The 14,403-nt window shown below is 48.7% G+C and overlaps 1 protein-coding gene across 2 annotated transcripts in view; it reads left to right on the forward strand.

Annotated features, from left to right (window-relative positions):
- The first annotated feature begins 568 nt into the window (after nucleotides 1–568).
- The window catches only part of GPR161 (G protein-coupled receptor 161), a 29,599-nt gene continuing 15,764 nt past the window's right edge, over nucleotides 569–14,403 (forward strand). Inside the window, exons 1-2 of one of the 2 annotated variants that reach the window (XM_050958845.1) lie at nucleotides 569–584; nucleotides 11,823–12,234. In XM_050958845.1, the coding sequence (XP_050814802.1) occupies nucleotides 11,867–12,234 (368 nt within the window). In that variant the 5' untranslated portion in view covers nucleotides 569–584; nucleotides 11,823–11,866. Of the gene's footprint in view, nucleotides 585–8,783; nucleotides 9,011–11,822; nucleotides 12,235–14,403 lie in introns of those variants that run through there. The other variant, XM_050958837.1, reaches the window with a different exon arrangement.

Consider the following 14,403-nt stretch of genomic DNA (forward strand, 5'->3'; position numbering starts at 1 on the left):
GGGGGGTCATGAGGTTATTACATGGGGGGTCGTGAGCTGTCAGCCTCCACCCCAAACCCCGCTTTGCCTCCAGCATTTGTAATGGTGTTATTAATTAAAAACACTTTGTTAATATGTTTAAGGGGGGGGGGTCACACTCAGAGGCTTGCTATGTGAAAGGGGTCACCAGTACAAAAGTTTGAGAATCACTGACATAGATGGGACTAGGCTAGGCAGAGGAGGAATGTGGAAGGAGGAAAGGGTGGATGGAGGGAGGGAAGGGAATGTGTGGAAGGGGCATAGAGGGAGGGGAGAAGGGATGTGAACGGAGAGAGGAGGAAAGGGGGATGGAGGAAGGACGTTAGGTGGAGGAATGTGAAGGAGGATGGAAGGAGGAAAGAGGTTAGGAGGAGGGATTGAGGGGGATTGAGAGAGGAGGTTAGGAGGAGGGATGTGTGGAGGGGGGATGGAGGGAGGAGGGTCGGGCAGTTGCTCCGGGCCTCTCTCTTGGCGGCAGCTGTGGGGGGTCCGGGGCGCTGTAACCCGAAACCTCCCGCCCCTGAGTGCAGCGGAGGAAGGAGGAAGCGGCTCGGCCCGGCCCGGCGGTGAGTGTGTCCCACACCAAGGGGGGAGCGCTCCGGTTTGTTCACTGGCGCTTATGGCAGCTGCAGGGGGTGTGTGTTGTGCCTCCTTTGCGGAGCTCTCCCGGCCCCGGGTGGGCTCTCGCTGCCCCCAGCTCCTGCGGCTTCCCCGGCCCCACCCTTTCCCGAGACTTTGCCTCCCGCACCAGCCTTTGTGTGCGGAGGAGGGACAAGCCCATGCCGGGAGGAAGGCTGGATTTTAGGGCAGAGGAGCAGCAGAGCGCTGCATCCCTGATGGCAGAGCCCAGGGGGGGCCCAGCCAGCTGGGGGGGGGGGGCGTCTCCTGCTTCTCGCGAGCCCTGCGAGCTGGCCAGGTCCCGATCGGGGCCGCTGGGCCCGGGACAGGCGCTGCGATTTCCCTTGCCTCCGTGCGGCGCGGGCGAGCTGGGGCAGGAGCGGAGCTCGCTGCAGCAGGCTCGGGCCACGCGGGACCTGAGCTTGTGCCTCACTCGGACGCCAGGGGGCCCGGCTAGAGCAGCAGGCGAAGGAAAGGAGGGAAGTGTTATTCTGATGGGACAATGGGCCTGTGCCAGGAGGCTCGCAGCTCCTCTGCCACTCCGTGCTGGTCTTCCCCGGCTGATCGGCCTGCAGCAGGAGCCGCTCAGCGCTCCCCTGCATCCCAGTTCCCTCGGCTCCCGGGGCCGGGCTCAGACCTACGCTGCAGGGTTAGCTCAGCAGCCGGCCTGCTTTCGCACCTGGGCTTCACTGCTCTGCTTGCAGCATTACACAAGTTCCCAGCTCCCCTTTGCTCCATAGAATCATAGAACTGGAGGGGACCTCACGAGGTCATCTAGTCCAGTCCTCTGCACTCAAGGCAGGACTAAGGGTATGTCTACACTATGAAATTAGGTTGATTTAATAAAAGTTGATTTTTTAGAAATCGATTTGATACAGTTGATTGTGTGTGTCCCCACTAAGCGCATTAAGTCGGGGGAGTGCATCCACAGTACCAAGGCTAGCATCGACTTTCGGAGCATTGCACTGTGGGTAGCTATCCCACAGTTCCCACAGTCTCCGCCCCCCCATTTAACTTCTGGGTTGAGCTCCCAATGCCTGATGGGGCAAACACATTGTCATGGGTGGTTCTGGGTACGTGTCGTAAGGCCCCCCTCCGCTGCCTCTGTGAAAGCAATGGCAAAAAAATCTTTTTTCGCCTTTTTTCCTGGGTTACCTGTGCAGACGACATACCATGGCAAGCATGGAGCCCGCTCAGCTCACTGTCACTGTATGTCTCCTGGGTGCTGCTGTCAGACATGGTACTGCAGTGCTACACAGAAGCATCCCCTTGTCTTGCAGACAGCAGACGGTGCAATACGACTGCTAGCTGTAGTCGTCCCCCCGTGGGTGCTCCTGGCCAACCTCGGTTAGGTTGGTCGGGGATGCCTGGACAGACATGGGTGCTCCTGGCTGGCCTTGATGCGGTCTGTAGGGGATGCCTGGACAAAAATGGGAATGACTCCAAGTCATTCACTTCTTAAGTTTTGTCTAATGGAGATTCAGTCCTGCCTGGAATATCATGCCAGCTGGAGGATCCTGCCTTAGGCTGCTCTCCCAGTCGGCAGCACTGCGCGGTCACACCTACCCTAGACTACCCTTTGCTCCCATGGCTCATGAAGCCTGGACAGTGGTAAGGAGCAGTTCAACTGTAGGCTGAGCAAGTGCATAATGGTAGTAGAATGTGCCTTTGTACATTTAAAAGTGCGCTGGCACAGTTTACTGACTCGGTTAGACCTCAGCAAAACCAATATTCCCATCATTATTACTGCTTGCTGTGTGCGCCGCAATATCTGTGAGAGTAAGGGGGAGATGTCTATGGCAGGGTGGGAGGTTGAGGCAAATCACCTGGCCGCTGATTACGCACAGCCAGACACCAGGGCAGTTAGAAGAGCATAGCAGGGCACGCTGTGCATCAGAGAAGCTTTCAAAACTAGTTTAATGACTGGCCAGGCTACGATGTGAAAGTTCTGTTTGTTTCTCCTTGACAAAAACCCATCCCCTTGGTTCACTCTACTTCCCTGTAAGCCAACCGCCCTCCTCTCCCCCCTTTGATCTCTGCTTGCAGAGACAATAAAGTCAGTGTTGTTTCAAATTCATGCAGTCTTTATTAATTCGTCACCCAAAGGGGGGGATAACTGCCAAGGTAGCCTGGGAGAGGTGGGGGAGGACGGAAGCTCAGGGGTGGGGTAGTTGTAGGGGCACCCTCTAGAATGGCATGCAGCTCATCATAGAAGCGGCATATCTGCGGCTCTGACCCGGAGCAGCCGTTTGCCTCTCTGATTCTTTGGTAGGCTTCACATGGCATTGCTGCAGGTCCCTGTTATAACCTCTGTCCTTCGTGCCCTTGGAGATTTTTTCAAATATTCTGGCTTTTGTCTTTTGGATCGGAGTTCAGATAGCACGGATTTGTCTCCCCGTACAGCAATTAGATGCAGTACTTCCTGTTCGGTCCATGCTGGAGCTCTTTTGTGATTCTGGGACTCTGTGGTCACCTGTGCTGATCAGCTCGCTACGCTGGCCAAACAGGAAATGAAATTGAAAAGTTTATGGGGCTTTTCCTGTCTATCTGGCCAGTGCATCTGAGTTGAGAGTGCTGTCCAGAGCAGTCACAATGGAGCACTCTGTGCTAGTTCCCGGAGGCCAATACCTTCGAATTGTGTCCACACTACCCCAAATTTGACCCATCAGGATCGATTTCAGCGCTAATCCCCTTGTCAGGGAGGAGTACAGAAATCAATTTTAGGAGCCCTTTAAGATTACAAAAATGGCGTTGTCATGTGGACGGGTACAGGGTTAAATCGATCTAATGTTGCAAAATTCGATCTAAACTCATAGTGTAGACCAGGGCTTAGTATTATCTAGACCATCCCTGACAGGTGTTTGTCTAACCTGCCCTTAAAAATCTCTAATGATGGAGACTCCACAACCTCTCTGAGCAATTTATTCCAGTGCTTAACCACTCTGACAGTTAGGAAGTTTTTCCTAATGTCCAACCTAAACCTCCCTTGCTGCAATATAAGCCCATTGCTTCTTGTCCTACCCTCAGAGGTTAAGAAAAACAAATTTTCTCCCTTCTCCTTATAATAATCTTTTATGTACGTGAAAACTGCTATCATATCCCCTCTCAGTCTTCTCTTTTCCAGACTAAACAAACCCAATTTTTTTCAATCTTCCCTCCTAGGTCATGTTTTCTAGAACTTTAATCATTTTTTTTTTGCTATTCTCTGGACACTCTCCAATATGTCCATATCCTTCCTAAAATGTGATGTCCAGAACTGGACACAATACACCAGTTGAGGCCTAATCAGCACGGAGTAGAGCGGAAGAATTACTTCTCGGGTCTTGCTTACAACACTCCTGCTAATACATCCCAGAAAGATGTTTGGTTTTTTTTGCAACAGCGTTACACTGTTGACTTATGTTTAGCTTGTGGTCCACTATGACCCCCCTAGATCCCTTTTCGCAGTACTCCTTCCTAGGCAGTCATTTCCTATTTTGTATGTGTACAACTGATAGTTCATTCCTAAGTGGAATGCTTTGCATTTGTCCTTATTGAATTTCATACTATTTACTTCAGACCATTTCTCCAGTTTGTCCAGATCATTTTGAATTTTAATCCTATCCTCTAAAGCACTTGCGACCCCTCCCAGCTTGGTATTGTCCGCAAACTTTATAAGTGTACTCTATGCCATTATCTAAATCATTGATGAAGATATTGAACAGAACCGGACCCAGAACTGATCCCTGCGGGTACCCACTTGTTATGCCCTTCCAGCATGACTGTGAACCACTGATAACTACTTTCTGGGAATGGTTTTCCAACCAGTTGTGCACCTACCTTAGGGTACGTCTACACTACAGGATTATTCCTATTTTACATAAACCGGTTTTGTAAAACAGATTGTATAAAGTCGAGTGCACGCGGCCACACTAAGCACATTAATTCAGTGGTGTGCGTCCATGTACCGAGGCTAGCGTTGATTTCCGGAGTGTTGCACTGTGGGTAGCTATCCCGTAGCTATCCCATAGTTTCTGCAATCTCCCCCGCCTATTGGAATTCTGGGATGAGATCCTGTCATAAACAGATAGCTAAGGGTTAATGTTCTTTTTCCTATAAAGGGGTAACAACAGTAACCTGAAACACCTGACCAGAGGACCAATCAGGAAACAAGACTTTTTCAAATCTGGGTGGAGGGAAGTTTTGGGTGTGGGTCCTTTGTTCTTGGTCTGTTCCTTTTCTCGTCTCTGAGAGTGATCTTTCTATCTCCTGGCTTTCTAATCTTCTGTTTCCAAGTTGTAAGTACAAGGATAGTAAGACAATAGGTTTATATTGTTTTTCTTTTGTATTTACATGTGTGTAGTTGCTGGAATGTGTTAAATTGTATTCTTTTGGAATAAGGCTGTTTATTCACTTTTTTCTTAAGCAACTGACCCTGTATATTGTCACCTTAATAAAGAGACTATTTTTAATGTCTTTTCTCTCTTTTTTATATAAAGCTTTTTTTTAAGACCTGTTGGAGTTTTTTCTTTAGTGGGGACTCCAGGGAATTGAGTCTGCAGCTCACCAGGGAATTGGTGGGAGGAAGAAGTCAGGGGGAAAATCTCTTTGTGTTAGATTTACTAAGCCTGACTTTGCATACCGTCTGGGTGAGGGGGAAGAGAGATTAGATCTCTAGGTACTTGTGCTTCCAGGACTGGAAGCAGGGAATCTCCTAGGGTCGTCCAGGGAGGGGAGCCTGGGAGGAAGTAACAAGGAAACAAGGGGAGGGGGTTATTTCCCTTTGTTGTAAGACTCAAGGCATCTGAGTCTGGGGGTCCCCCAGGGAAGGTTTTGGGGAGACCACAGTGAGCTAGGCACTGTATAATTCCTAGCTGGTGGCAGCGATACCAGGTCCAAGCTGGTAACTAAGCTCGGAGGTTTTCATGCTAACACCCATATTTTGGACGCTAAGGTCCAGATCTGGGAAGAAATGTTATGACAGATCCCAATGCGTGATGGTGCAAAAACAGTGTCGCGGGTGATTCTGGGTAAATGTCGTCACTCATGCCTTCCTCTGTGAAAGCAACAGCAGACAATCATTTTGCGCCCTTTTTCCCTGGATTGCCCTGGCAGACGCCATAGCATGGCAACCATGGAGCCCGTTTTGCCTTTTGTCACCGTCACCATATGTGTACTGGATGCTGCTGACAGATGCAGTACTGCAGCGCTACACATCAGCATTCATTTGCCTTTGCAAGGTAGCAGAGACAGTTACCAGTTGTTCTGTACCATCTGCCGTGCCATTGTAAATTGGCGATGAGATGATGGTTATCAGTTGTTCTGCACCGTCTGCTGCTGTCATGGGTGCTCCTGGCTGACCTTCGCTGAGGTTGGCCGGGAGTGCAAAGACAAAAATGGGAATGACCCCCCGGGTCATTCCCTCCTTATGTTGTATCTAAAAATAGAGTCAGCCCTGCCTAGAATATGGGGCAAGTGTACTAGAGAACCAGTATATCAGAGAGCACAGCTGCTCCGTGTCAGATCCCACAGAAATGATGAGCTGCATGCCATTCTAGGGGGTGCCCCGCAACAACCCCACCCGTTGCTTCCCTCTTCCCCCAACCCTTCTGGGCTACCGTTGTAGGGTCCCCCCATTTGTGTGATGAAGTAATAAAGAATGCAGGAATAAGAAACACTGACTTTTTAGTGAGATAAAATGAGAGGGAGGCAGCCTCCCGCTGCTATGATAGTCCAGGCAGGACATTAAAGGGTAGGAGGGAGGGGAGCCCAGCATCCCACTGCTGTGATACTCCAGGCAGTACAGAATCTTTTCTTTAGACATGAAAGGGGGAGGGGGGCTGATGGAATTCAGCCCCCAGTTGCTATGATGAGGACGGTTACCAGCCGTTCTGTATCATCTGCCGGGAATGACTGGGAGTCATTCCCATTTTTACCCAGGCGCCCCAAGCCGACCTCACCAAGGTCAGCCAGGAGCACTCACGGGCTGATGATGATGATGGATAGCACTCATATTGTACAGTCTGCCACCGGGAAGGGGATGCTGGTGTTCAGCACTGCAGCACCCCATCTACCAGCAGCATGCAGTAGACATAGGGTGACATTGAAAAAAGGCGAGAAACTTTTTTTTTCTCTTTTCTTTTGGGAGGAGGGAAAGGGTTAAACCAATTTAACGCTGCACCCATCCACACAACGAGGCCCTTTATATCGATATAAAGGGCTCTTTAAACTGGTTTCTGTACTCCTCCTCGACGAGAGGAGTAGCGCTGAAATCAATATTACCATATCGGATTAGGGTTAGTGTGGCCGCAAATCGATGGTATTGGCCTCCGGGCAGTATCCCACAGTGCACCACTGTGACCGCTCTGGAAAGCAATCTGAACTCAGATGCTTTCCAGATGCATCTGAGGAAGTGGGTATTCACCCACGAAAGCTCATGCTCCAAAACGTCTGTTAGTCTATAAGTTGCCACATCTGAGGAAGTGGGTATTCACCCATGAAAGCTCATGCTCCAAAACGTCTGTTAGTTTATAAGGTGCCACAGGATTCTTTGCTGCTTTTACAGATCCAGACTAACACGGCTACCCCTCTGATACTCTATTTTTAGACAAAACATGAAGGGAATGACTCCCCGAGGAGTCATTCCCATTTTTGTCCATGCGCCCCCAGCTGACCTCAGCAAGGCCAGCCAGGAGCACCCATGACAGCAGCACATGGTACAGAACGACTGATAACCATCATCTCATCGCCAATTTACAGTGACATGGCAGATGGTGCAAGAGGGATGGTAACCATCTCTGCTACCTTGCAAAGGCAAATGAATGCTGCTGTGTAGCACTGCAGTACCGCGTCTGTCAGCAGCATCCAGTACACATATGGTGACGGTGACAAAAGGCAAAACGGGCTCCATGGCTGCCATGCTATGGCGTCTGCCAGGGCAATCCAGGGAAAAAGGGTGCGAAATGATTGTCTGCCGTTGCTTTCACGGAGGAAAGATTGAGTGACGACATTTACCCAGAATCACCTGCGACACTGTTTTTGCATTGGGATCTTAACCCAGAATTCCAATGGGCGGGGGAGACTGCAGGAACTATGGGATAGCTACGGGATAGCTACTCACAGTGCAATGCTCCGGAAATTGACGCTAGCCTCGGTACATGGACGCACACCGCCGAATTAATGTGCTTAGTGTGGCTGCGTGCACTCGACTTTATACAATCTGTTTTACAAAACCGGTTTATGTAAAATCGGAATAATCCCGTAGTGTAGACATACCCTGAGTGTTCCAAATGGATTGTTTTAAACTAATTGATGGATCCTACTGTCAAAGTCAGATTCAGGACTCACAATTTATCAGACCACTCTGTTTATTAGCAAAGTGCTCTGCTAATACACCCAGATAATGTGAGCACCATGCGAGACACAAACGATCTTATTTATACAGATAAAAGGGCGAGAACTTCACAAGATAACAAAAGGAAACAGAATCTGATATGTTTACCTGGGCTGGACATGCATATCTTATTTCCTTACTAACTATTACCGATCTCCTGTTAATGTCCCACCATTAGCTTAAGTGGACCCATTGTTTCGTACCTTAATGTATCTCTTCTTGACAACTATGGGTATGGCTACACTTACAGCTGTACAGCGCTGCGAGTTACAGCTGTCTTCGTACAGCTGTGTAGGGAAAACGCTGCAGTGTGGCCACACTGACAGCTACCAAGGCTGCAGTGTGGCCACATTTGCAGCATTTGCAGCGCTGTTGGGAGTGGTGCATTATGGGTAGCTATCCCAGCGTTCAAGTGGCTGCAACGTGCTTTTCAAAAGAGGGAGGTGGGGTGGAGTGTGACTGGGAGAGTCAGAGAGAGTGGATTTTTGGAGCTGACACTGTGTCAGCTCCCTGCCTTGCAAGTTCTAAGGACTGGAAGATACACAGCACCAACCTTCAATCATTTTAAAAGTTTCGACCCCTTCCCCTACCCCTCTCTTATTCACTAAATGCAAATAGCCTTCAGACCAGATAAGCAGCTCCTCCAAAATGGACTCCCCCCTCCCCACCCCTGCCGTGTTGCTTCTCTCCTCAAGCAAACTGTGAACATTCCAAAGGAATCCCCCTGCCTGCCTCTGCTTGAGCAAACAGGAGCTGTGTTTGTTTTTTAGATAAGCAGCTCCGGGAGCCGGAGTTCACAACAAAACAGCAGAGTGGCTGAACAGGCATTCTGGGACACCTCCAAATACCTCGGAGGCCAATTACAGCGCTTTTGGTGAACACACTTGCGGAGCAGCGCTGCATCACCAGCGCTGCAATCCTTATACCCCAGGCAGAGCAGGAGTACAGCCAGCGCTGCAGCAAGGGAGATGCAGCGCTGTATGTGCCTTGCAAGTGTGTTCGGTGAGTAAGTTGCAGCACTGTAAACCCACCACCAGCGCTGCAAATCTCCAGTGTAGCCAAGCCCTATATTTCAACATTCCTTATTTCTGCTTAAAGAAACATACAGCATTTCTGTAATCCAGCCTTATTTTTACAATATAATTCATTCTACATTCACACTACCATGATGTTTAAAACGCTTTTACAAATTAAAATTATTCTGCATGTTTAATTTGTTAGTTAGATATTCTTGTTGCATTTAAAAGGATGGTTATTTTATTTCACTGGGGTAATTTAGAACCAAACAATATAGAGTGTATATTTTTTAAAATCAGTTTAAGGTTTTGTGGCATTTAAAACTAGTGAAAATGGATTTTTGTTAGGTTTTAAATATCCTCTTAAAGTGCTAGCAATTCAACCATTGCAGTATTGTGCTAGTGCTTGAGCACCTGAAAGTGAAATGACAATAATAATTGTTGTATGCAGTGTAGTTATAGCTGTGTTGGTCGCAGGATATTAGAGAAACAAGGCGTGTTGTGTGTCTCAAAAGCTTGTCTCTCACCATCAGAAGTTGGTCCAATAAAAGATGTTACCTCAGCCACCTTGTCTTTGTAATAAACAAAAAAGAAAGGATAAAATCCTTGTTTGTGGCAGATGACTGCTCTGCGCAGCTGAAGAGGGAATGTGCAAAGGTGACTTTAATCTACCATTGGACTTCTCAGATCCTGGAGTTGTTCTTCATCATTCCAGCACTCTGACGTAAATTAGCATTGCCTGGAGGCTGTTCTGATTTGTGCCGGCTGCCAAAAGCACAAAGGGATCCTTACAACAGCTAGGATTGCAAAGGCCATGGCTACATTGGCACTTTACAACGCTGCAACTTTCGCGCTCAGGGGTGTGAAAAAACACCCCCCTGAGCACTGCAAGATACAGCGCTGTAAAGCCTCAGTGTAATCAGTGCTGCAGCGCTGGGAGCACAGCTCCCAGTGCTGCAAGCTACACCCGTAGAGGATGTGGAGTACGTGTAGCGCTGGGAGAGCTCTCTCCCAGCGCTGGCACTGCGACCACACTCACACTTCAAAGTGCTGCCACAGCAGTGCTGCCATGGCAGCGCTTTGAAGTTTCAAGTGTAGCCATACCCTGAGATGCCAGGACACTCCTGCTCAAACCACATCCATGTCTCTGTGCCACCCAAGGATCCTCCTACATAGGAGAGATCCTTCCTGAGTAGCCAGGGAAGCTGGCTTTTGGCTGCTTTATACCAATAGAGTTGTAGCCGAAAGCAGCCAGGATCTTATGCAAAATGTTCATGGTGTGTGCCAAATGAAATGCAAACAGTAAACAATCAGCTTCTCAGGTGGTGAAAAGTAAATGAGATTTTAAAAATTCTTTTAATGTCAGTAAATTAAGGTTTCTTAGGAACACATGGAAGAAAATTTGGAAAAATGTGATTTTTAGGTTGGCAGTGCCCCTTTAAACTCTAACTACCTCAGAGATGTAGGACACTTTCTGGATATTTGTGCCCAACTGGGAAGGGTGGATGGCCAGAGTCCCAACCAAACCCAGCCCATGCGAGTCACCAGTCCCCAAGAAATGCTTACACCAAGTTTGCATGAATTTGAAACCAATCCTTTTTTGACATTCCCTTTTTATTTTTTCAATTCTTGGTCCGGATTTTGGGATTCTGTATGTGTGTGGCTTCACTGACAGAGCAGTGAGAGGGCTGCAAATTAGGTTCATCCAATTCTCTTTCCAGGGCTGTGGAAAGAGAAAAATCTTCTCTAGTAGTGGAAGCACCAGTGCTCATGCCAGGGGGAAGGTGATTAAGCAGGAGTGTTACTTTTGAGGCCAGAGGGTGCTATCAGCAGCCTCATGAGGCAGCCGGCTGTGGAAATGCCACTAATCAGGCACCCAGAGGAGTTGGTGCAGGCCCTCTGGAATGAAGGATTAGTAGTCAGGAATACCTCTGCCAGAGACGATAAGGGGAGGTCACAGTGGCTCTCAGGGGAACCAGGAGCAATATTTTTGGCGCCTGAGGGGGAGATGGTGTTGGTCAGCTGGGAGAAGTGATAAAGCCTTAGGTCAAGGTCTCTCAAACGTTTTCATACCGTAGATGAGATCTTAACAAAGGAATTGCCTCTTGGACACATTTCCCATTGACAGTCACACAGAGGACCACCTCCCCCGGCTCACTGGCAATACAAGAACATTCCTGTGGCAACCACAGTCATTGCAAAAGTGATATTAGGAGAATGTTTTACTCTATTATTATTAGATTGTTTTTTTAAAATGTGATTTAGCAGCAGCAAATGAGGAGGAGCCTGTGCCATGTGACTAGGCAACTCTCTGTGAGACACCAGCAAGTGCTCCACAGACCAGAGTAAAATACCACAAACTGTCACCTGCATAAAGAGAGATCAACAAAGACCATTTATTACTCCATTATTGTTTCTTTTCATAAGAGCTTTTTGGCATAGATGACTGGGAGTTAGAACCCATGGGTAGGACTGGTCAAAAGTTTGAAATAATGCCCCCCTTCCACTCCTGGAAAATATTAAATGAAATGTTTGCAGAATTTCTCCCCTGTTTTCCAGTCAGCCCTATTCTTGGGTTCTGTGCTTGGCTCTGCCATTGACTTGTGTGTGACCTTGGGAAAGTCAGGTCCCTGCTCTGGGCCTCAGTTTCCCAATCTAAAAATGGTTATGTGCCTCCTATGGGTGTTGTGAAGCTTGATTAATGTTGGTAAAGGGCCTTGAGATAAAAGATGTTGTAGATATGGAAAATATGATATTGTTTGGGTGAATGTTTTCATGTGTTTTTCTTCTTGTTCCAGCTGACCAGCATGTACTGTCTGCTCTGTCAACGTGCGCTCTGACAATGAGCATCAACTCCTCCCTCAGCAATGGGAAGGGCCTGAGAAACATCACAGCGCAGGAAGACAGGGCAGTCAGAGTCACTGAGTCGATTGCTATTATCATCATTGCTATTTTCATCTGCTTGGGCAATTTGGTGATTGTTGTCACCCTCTATCGGAAGTCTTACCTCCTTACGCTGAGTAACAAGTTTGTGTTCAGTCTGACACTGTCCAACTTCCTTCTGTCTGTCCTGGTGCTTCCTTTTGTCGTCACCAGCTCCATCAGGCGGGAATGGATCTTTGGAGTAGTTTGGTGCAACTTTTCTGCCTTGCTCTATATGCTGATCAGCTCGGCCAGCATGTTAACTCTTGGTCTCATTGCTATAGATCGGTAAGCTCCTCTTTTTGTTATGAATAGCAATGATTAATTCCAAACTGGGCACAAACAAACAATATGTGTTTTAATACAGCTAAGTGTAAATATATACATCTAGGAACAAAGAATCTAGGCCATACTTATAGGATGGGGTACTTGATCCTGGGAAGCAGTGACTCTGAAAAAGATTGGGAGTTGTGATGGAAAATCAGCTGAACGTGAGCTCCCAGGGCAACGCTGTAGCCAGAAGGGCTAATATAATCCTTCAGTGCACACACGGGAATCTCAAATAGGAGTAGAGTGGTTATTTTACCTCTGTATTTGGCACTGGTGTGACCGCTGTGGAATACTGTGTCCAGTTCTGGTGCCCACAATTCAAAATGATGTTGATAAATTGGAGAGGGTTCAGGGAAGAGCACAAGAATAACTAAAGGATTAGAAAACATGCTCAAAGAGCTCAATCTGTTTAGTTTAACAAAGAGAAGGTTAAGGGATGATTTGATTACAGTTTATAAGGATCTACCTGGGGAACATGTATTTAATAACTGGCTCTTCAATCTAGCAGAGAAAAGTATAACATGATCCAATGGCTGAAAGTTGAAGCTAGACAAATTCAGGCTGGAAATAAAGTGTAAAATTCGAACAGTGAGAGTAATTAACCATTGGAACAAGTTACCAAGGTTGTGGTGGATTCTCCATCACTGACTATTTTAAAATCAAGACTAGCTGTTTTTTCTAGAATATCTGCTCTAGGAATTCATTTGGGGGAAGTTCTAGAGAAGATCAGAGTAGATGAACACAGTGGTCCCTTCTGGCCTTGGAATCTATAAATCTATCAATCTAAAAAGTTTTGGTAAGATAATGTGACAGTTCCAACGGTAAAGCAATGAAAAGTCAGAGTTAGGGTTGCATGAACACAATTACATACTATTTTCAAACAATACAATATAACATGGGTTCTCAAGCTGGGAGTCATGATCTCCCTCCTTTTCTTTTGGGCTAGATGGATGGTGGGGGGTTCCAGCATAGGCGCTGACTCCGTGGGTGCTCGGGGGCTGGAAAAAAAATTAGTGGGTGCTTAGCACCCACCAGGGAGATCAGCTGTTGGCAACTACCAATCAGCTATTTAGCATGCGCAGCAGCCCTCATCAGCTCTTTGGCTGGTTGCCGCCAATCAGCTGTTTGGCATGAAGTCCCCGCTATCAGCTCTTTCCCCTGCCACTGCTGAAGCTCCCAGCGGGCTCCCACCACCCACTGCAGGCAGATGTGTGAGTCCTTTTAATTTTCAGGGCAGAGGGATCTGGACTAGGGGAGACAAGCAGCCAGGGCACGGAAGCTTCTGGGCTAGCTGCAGAGGGGTAGGCAGCCTCTCAGCAGGGGGCTGAGGGGAGACAGGCGGGCAACTTCTCGGCTGGCCCCAGGAGGCTACTGGGGGGAGTAAGGGCTGGGGGGGTTCTTGAGGACTGAGCCAGCCATTCTCAGCCCACCCTGGTGTCTCCCTCAGGTCCTGTACCCCCTCCCCCCAGCCAGGAGAAACCAGCTGCGGACCCCCTTAGTGCTGGGCAGGGGGACAAACAAAAGGACATGGCTCCTTTAAGAAAAGTTTACCCTTGTGTCTGATGAGTGAACTTGGGCTGGGGCCAGCAGCTCACCCCCTCCTTCTCCTCCCCCACCTGTCCAGCCAGTGGCCAAAGGTGAGAGGGGCTTCACTGCAGCCCCAGCCCCAGGTGCAAATGAGCAGCCTCCTCCAGCCCGAACCCTGCCTGTGCCCGGACCTCTCCTGCGTGGGCTCTGGGAGCTCCCAATCCCTATGGTTCTGACCCAGGTCCTGGGGCTCCGCATCCCTTCCCCTGTGTGTGGAGGGACAGGAGGGGGCAACACACCACTCATACTTCTAGCCGCATCCTCCCTGTGGGCTCTTCTCCATGGCCAGCTCTCATGCCTGGCAAAGTAACAGTTGCCCAGCTCAAAACTGTCCCTCCCCGCCACTGCCCAGATCAAGCCTGCCTGAGGGGCTCTTCCTCCCAGAGATAAACTTCCTCCCTCGTCCCCGCCCCCCCAGATCAGCATCCCCTCCTCCCCATGTCAGGAAGGATTGATTTCCTTCCCCTGGATCTACACACACCCCCTGCAGCTCCCAGGGAATTCCTTCTCTTGCATCCACACCCCACACCCCCCCATCGG

The sequence above is a fragment of the Gopherus flavomarginatus genome, chromosome 1, assembly GCF_025201925.1.
Source record: "Gopherus flavomarginatus isolate rGopFla2 chromosome 1, rGopFla2.mat.asm, whole genome shotgun sequence".
Taxonomy (NCBI): Eukaryota; Metazoa; Chordata; order Testudines; family Testudinidae; genus Gopherus; species Gopherus flavomarginatus.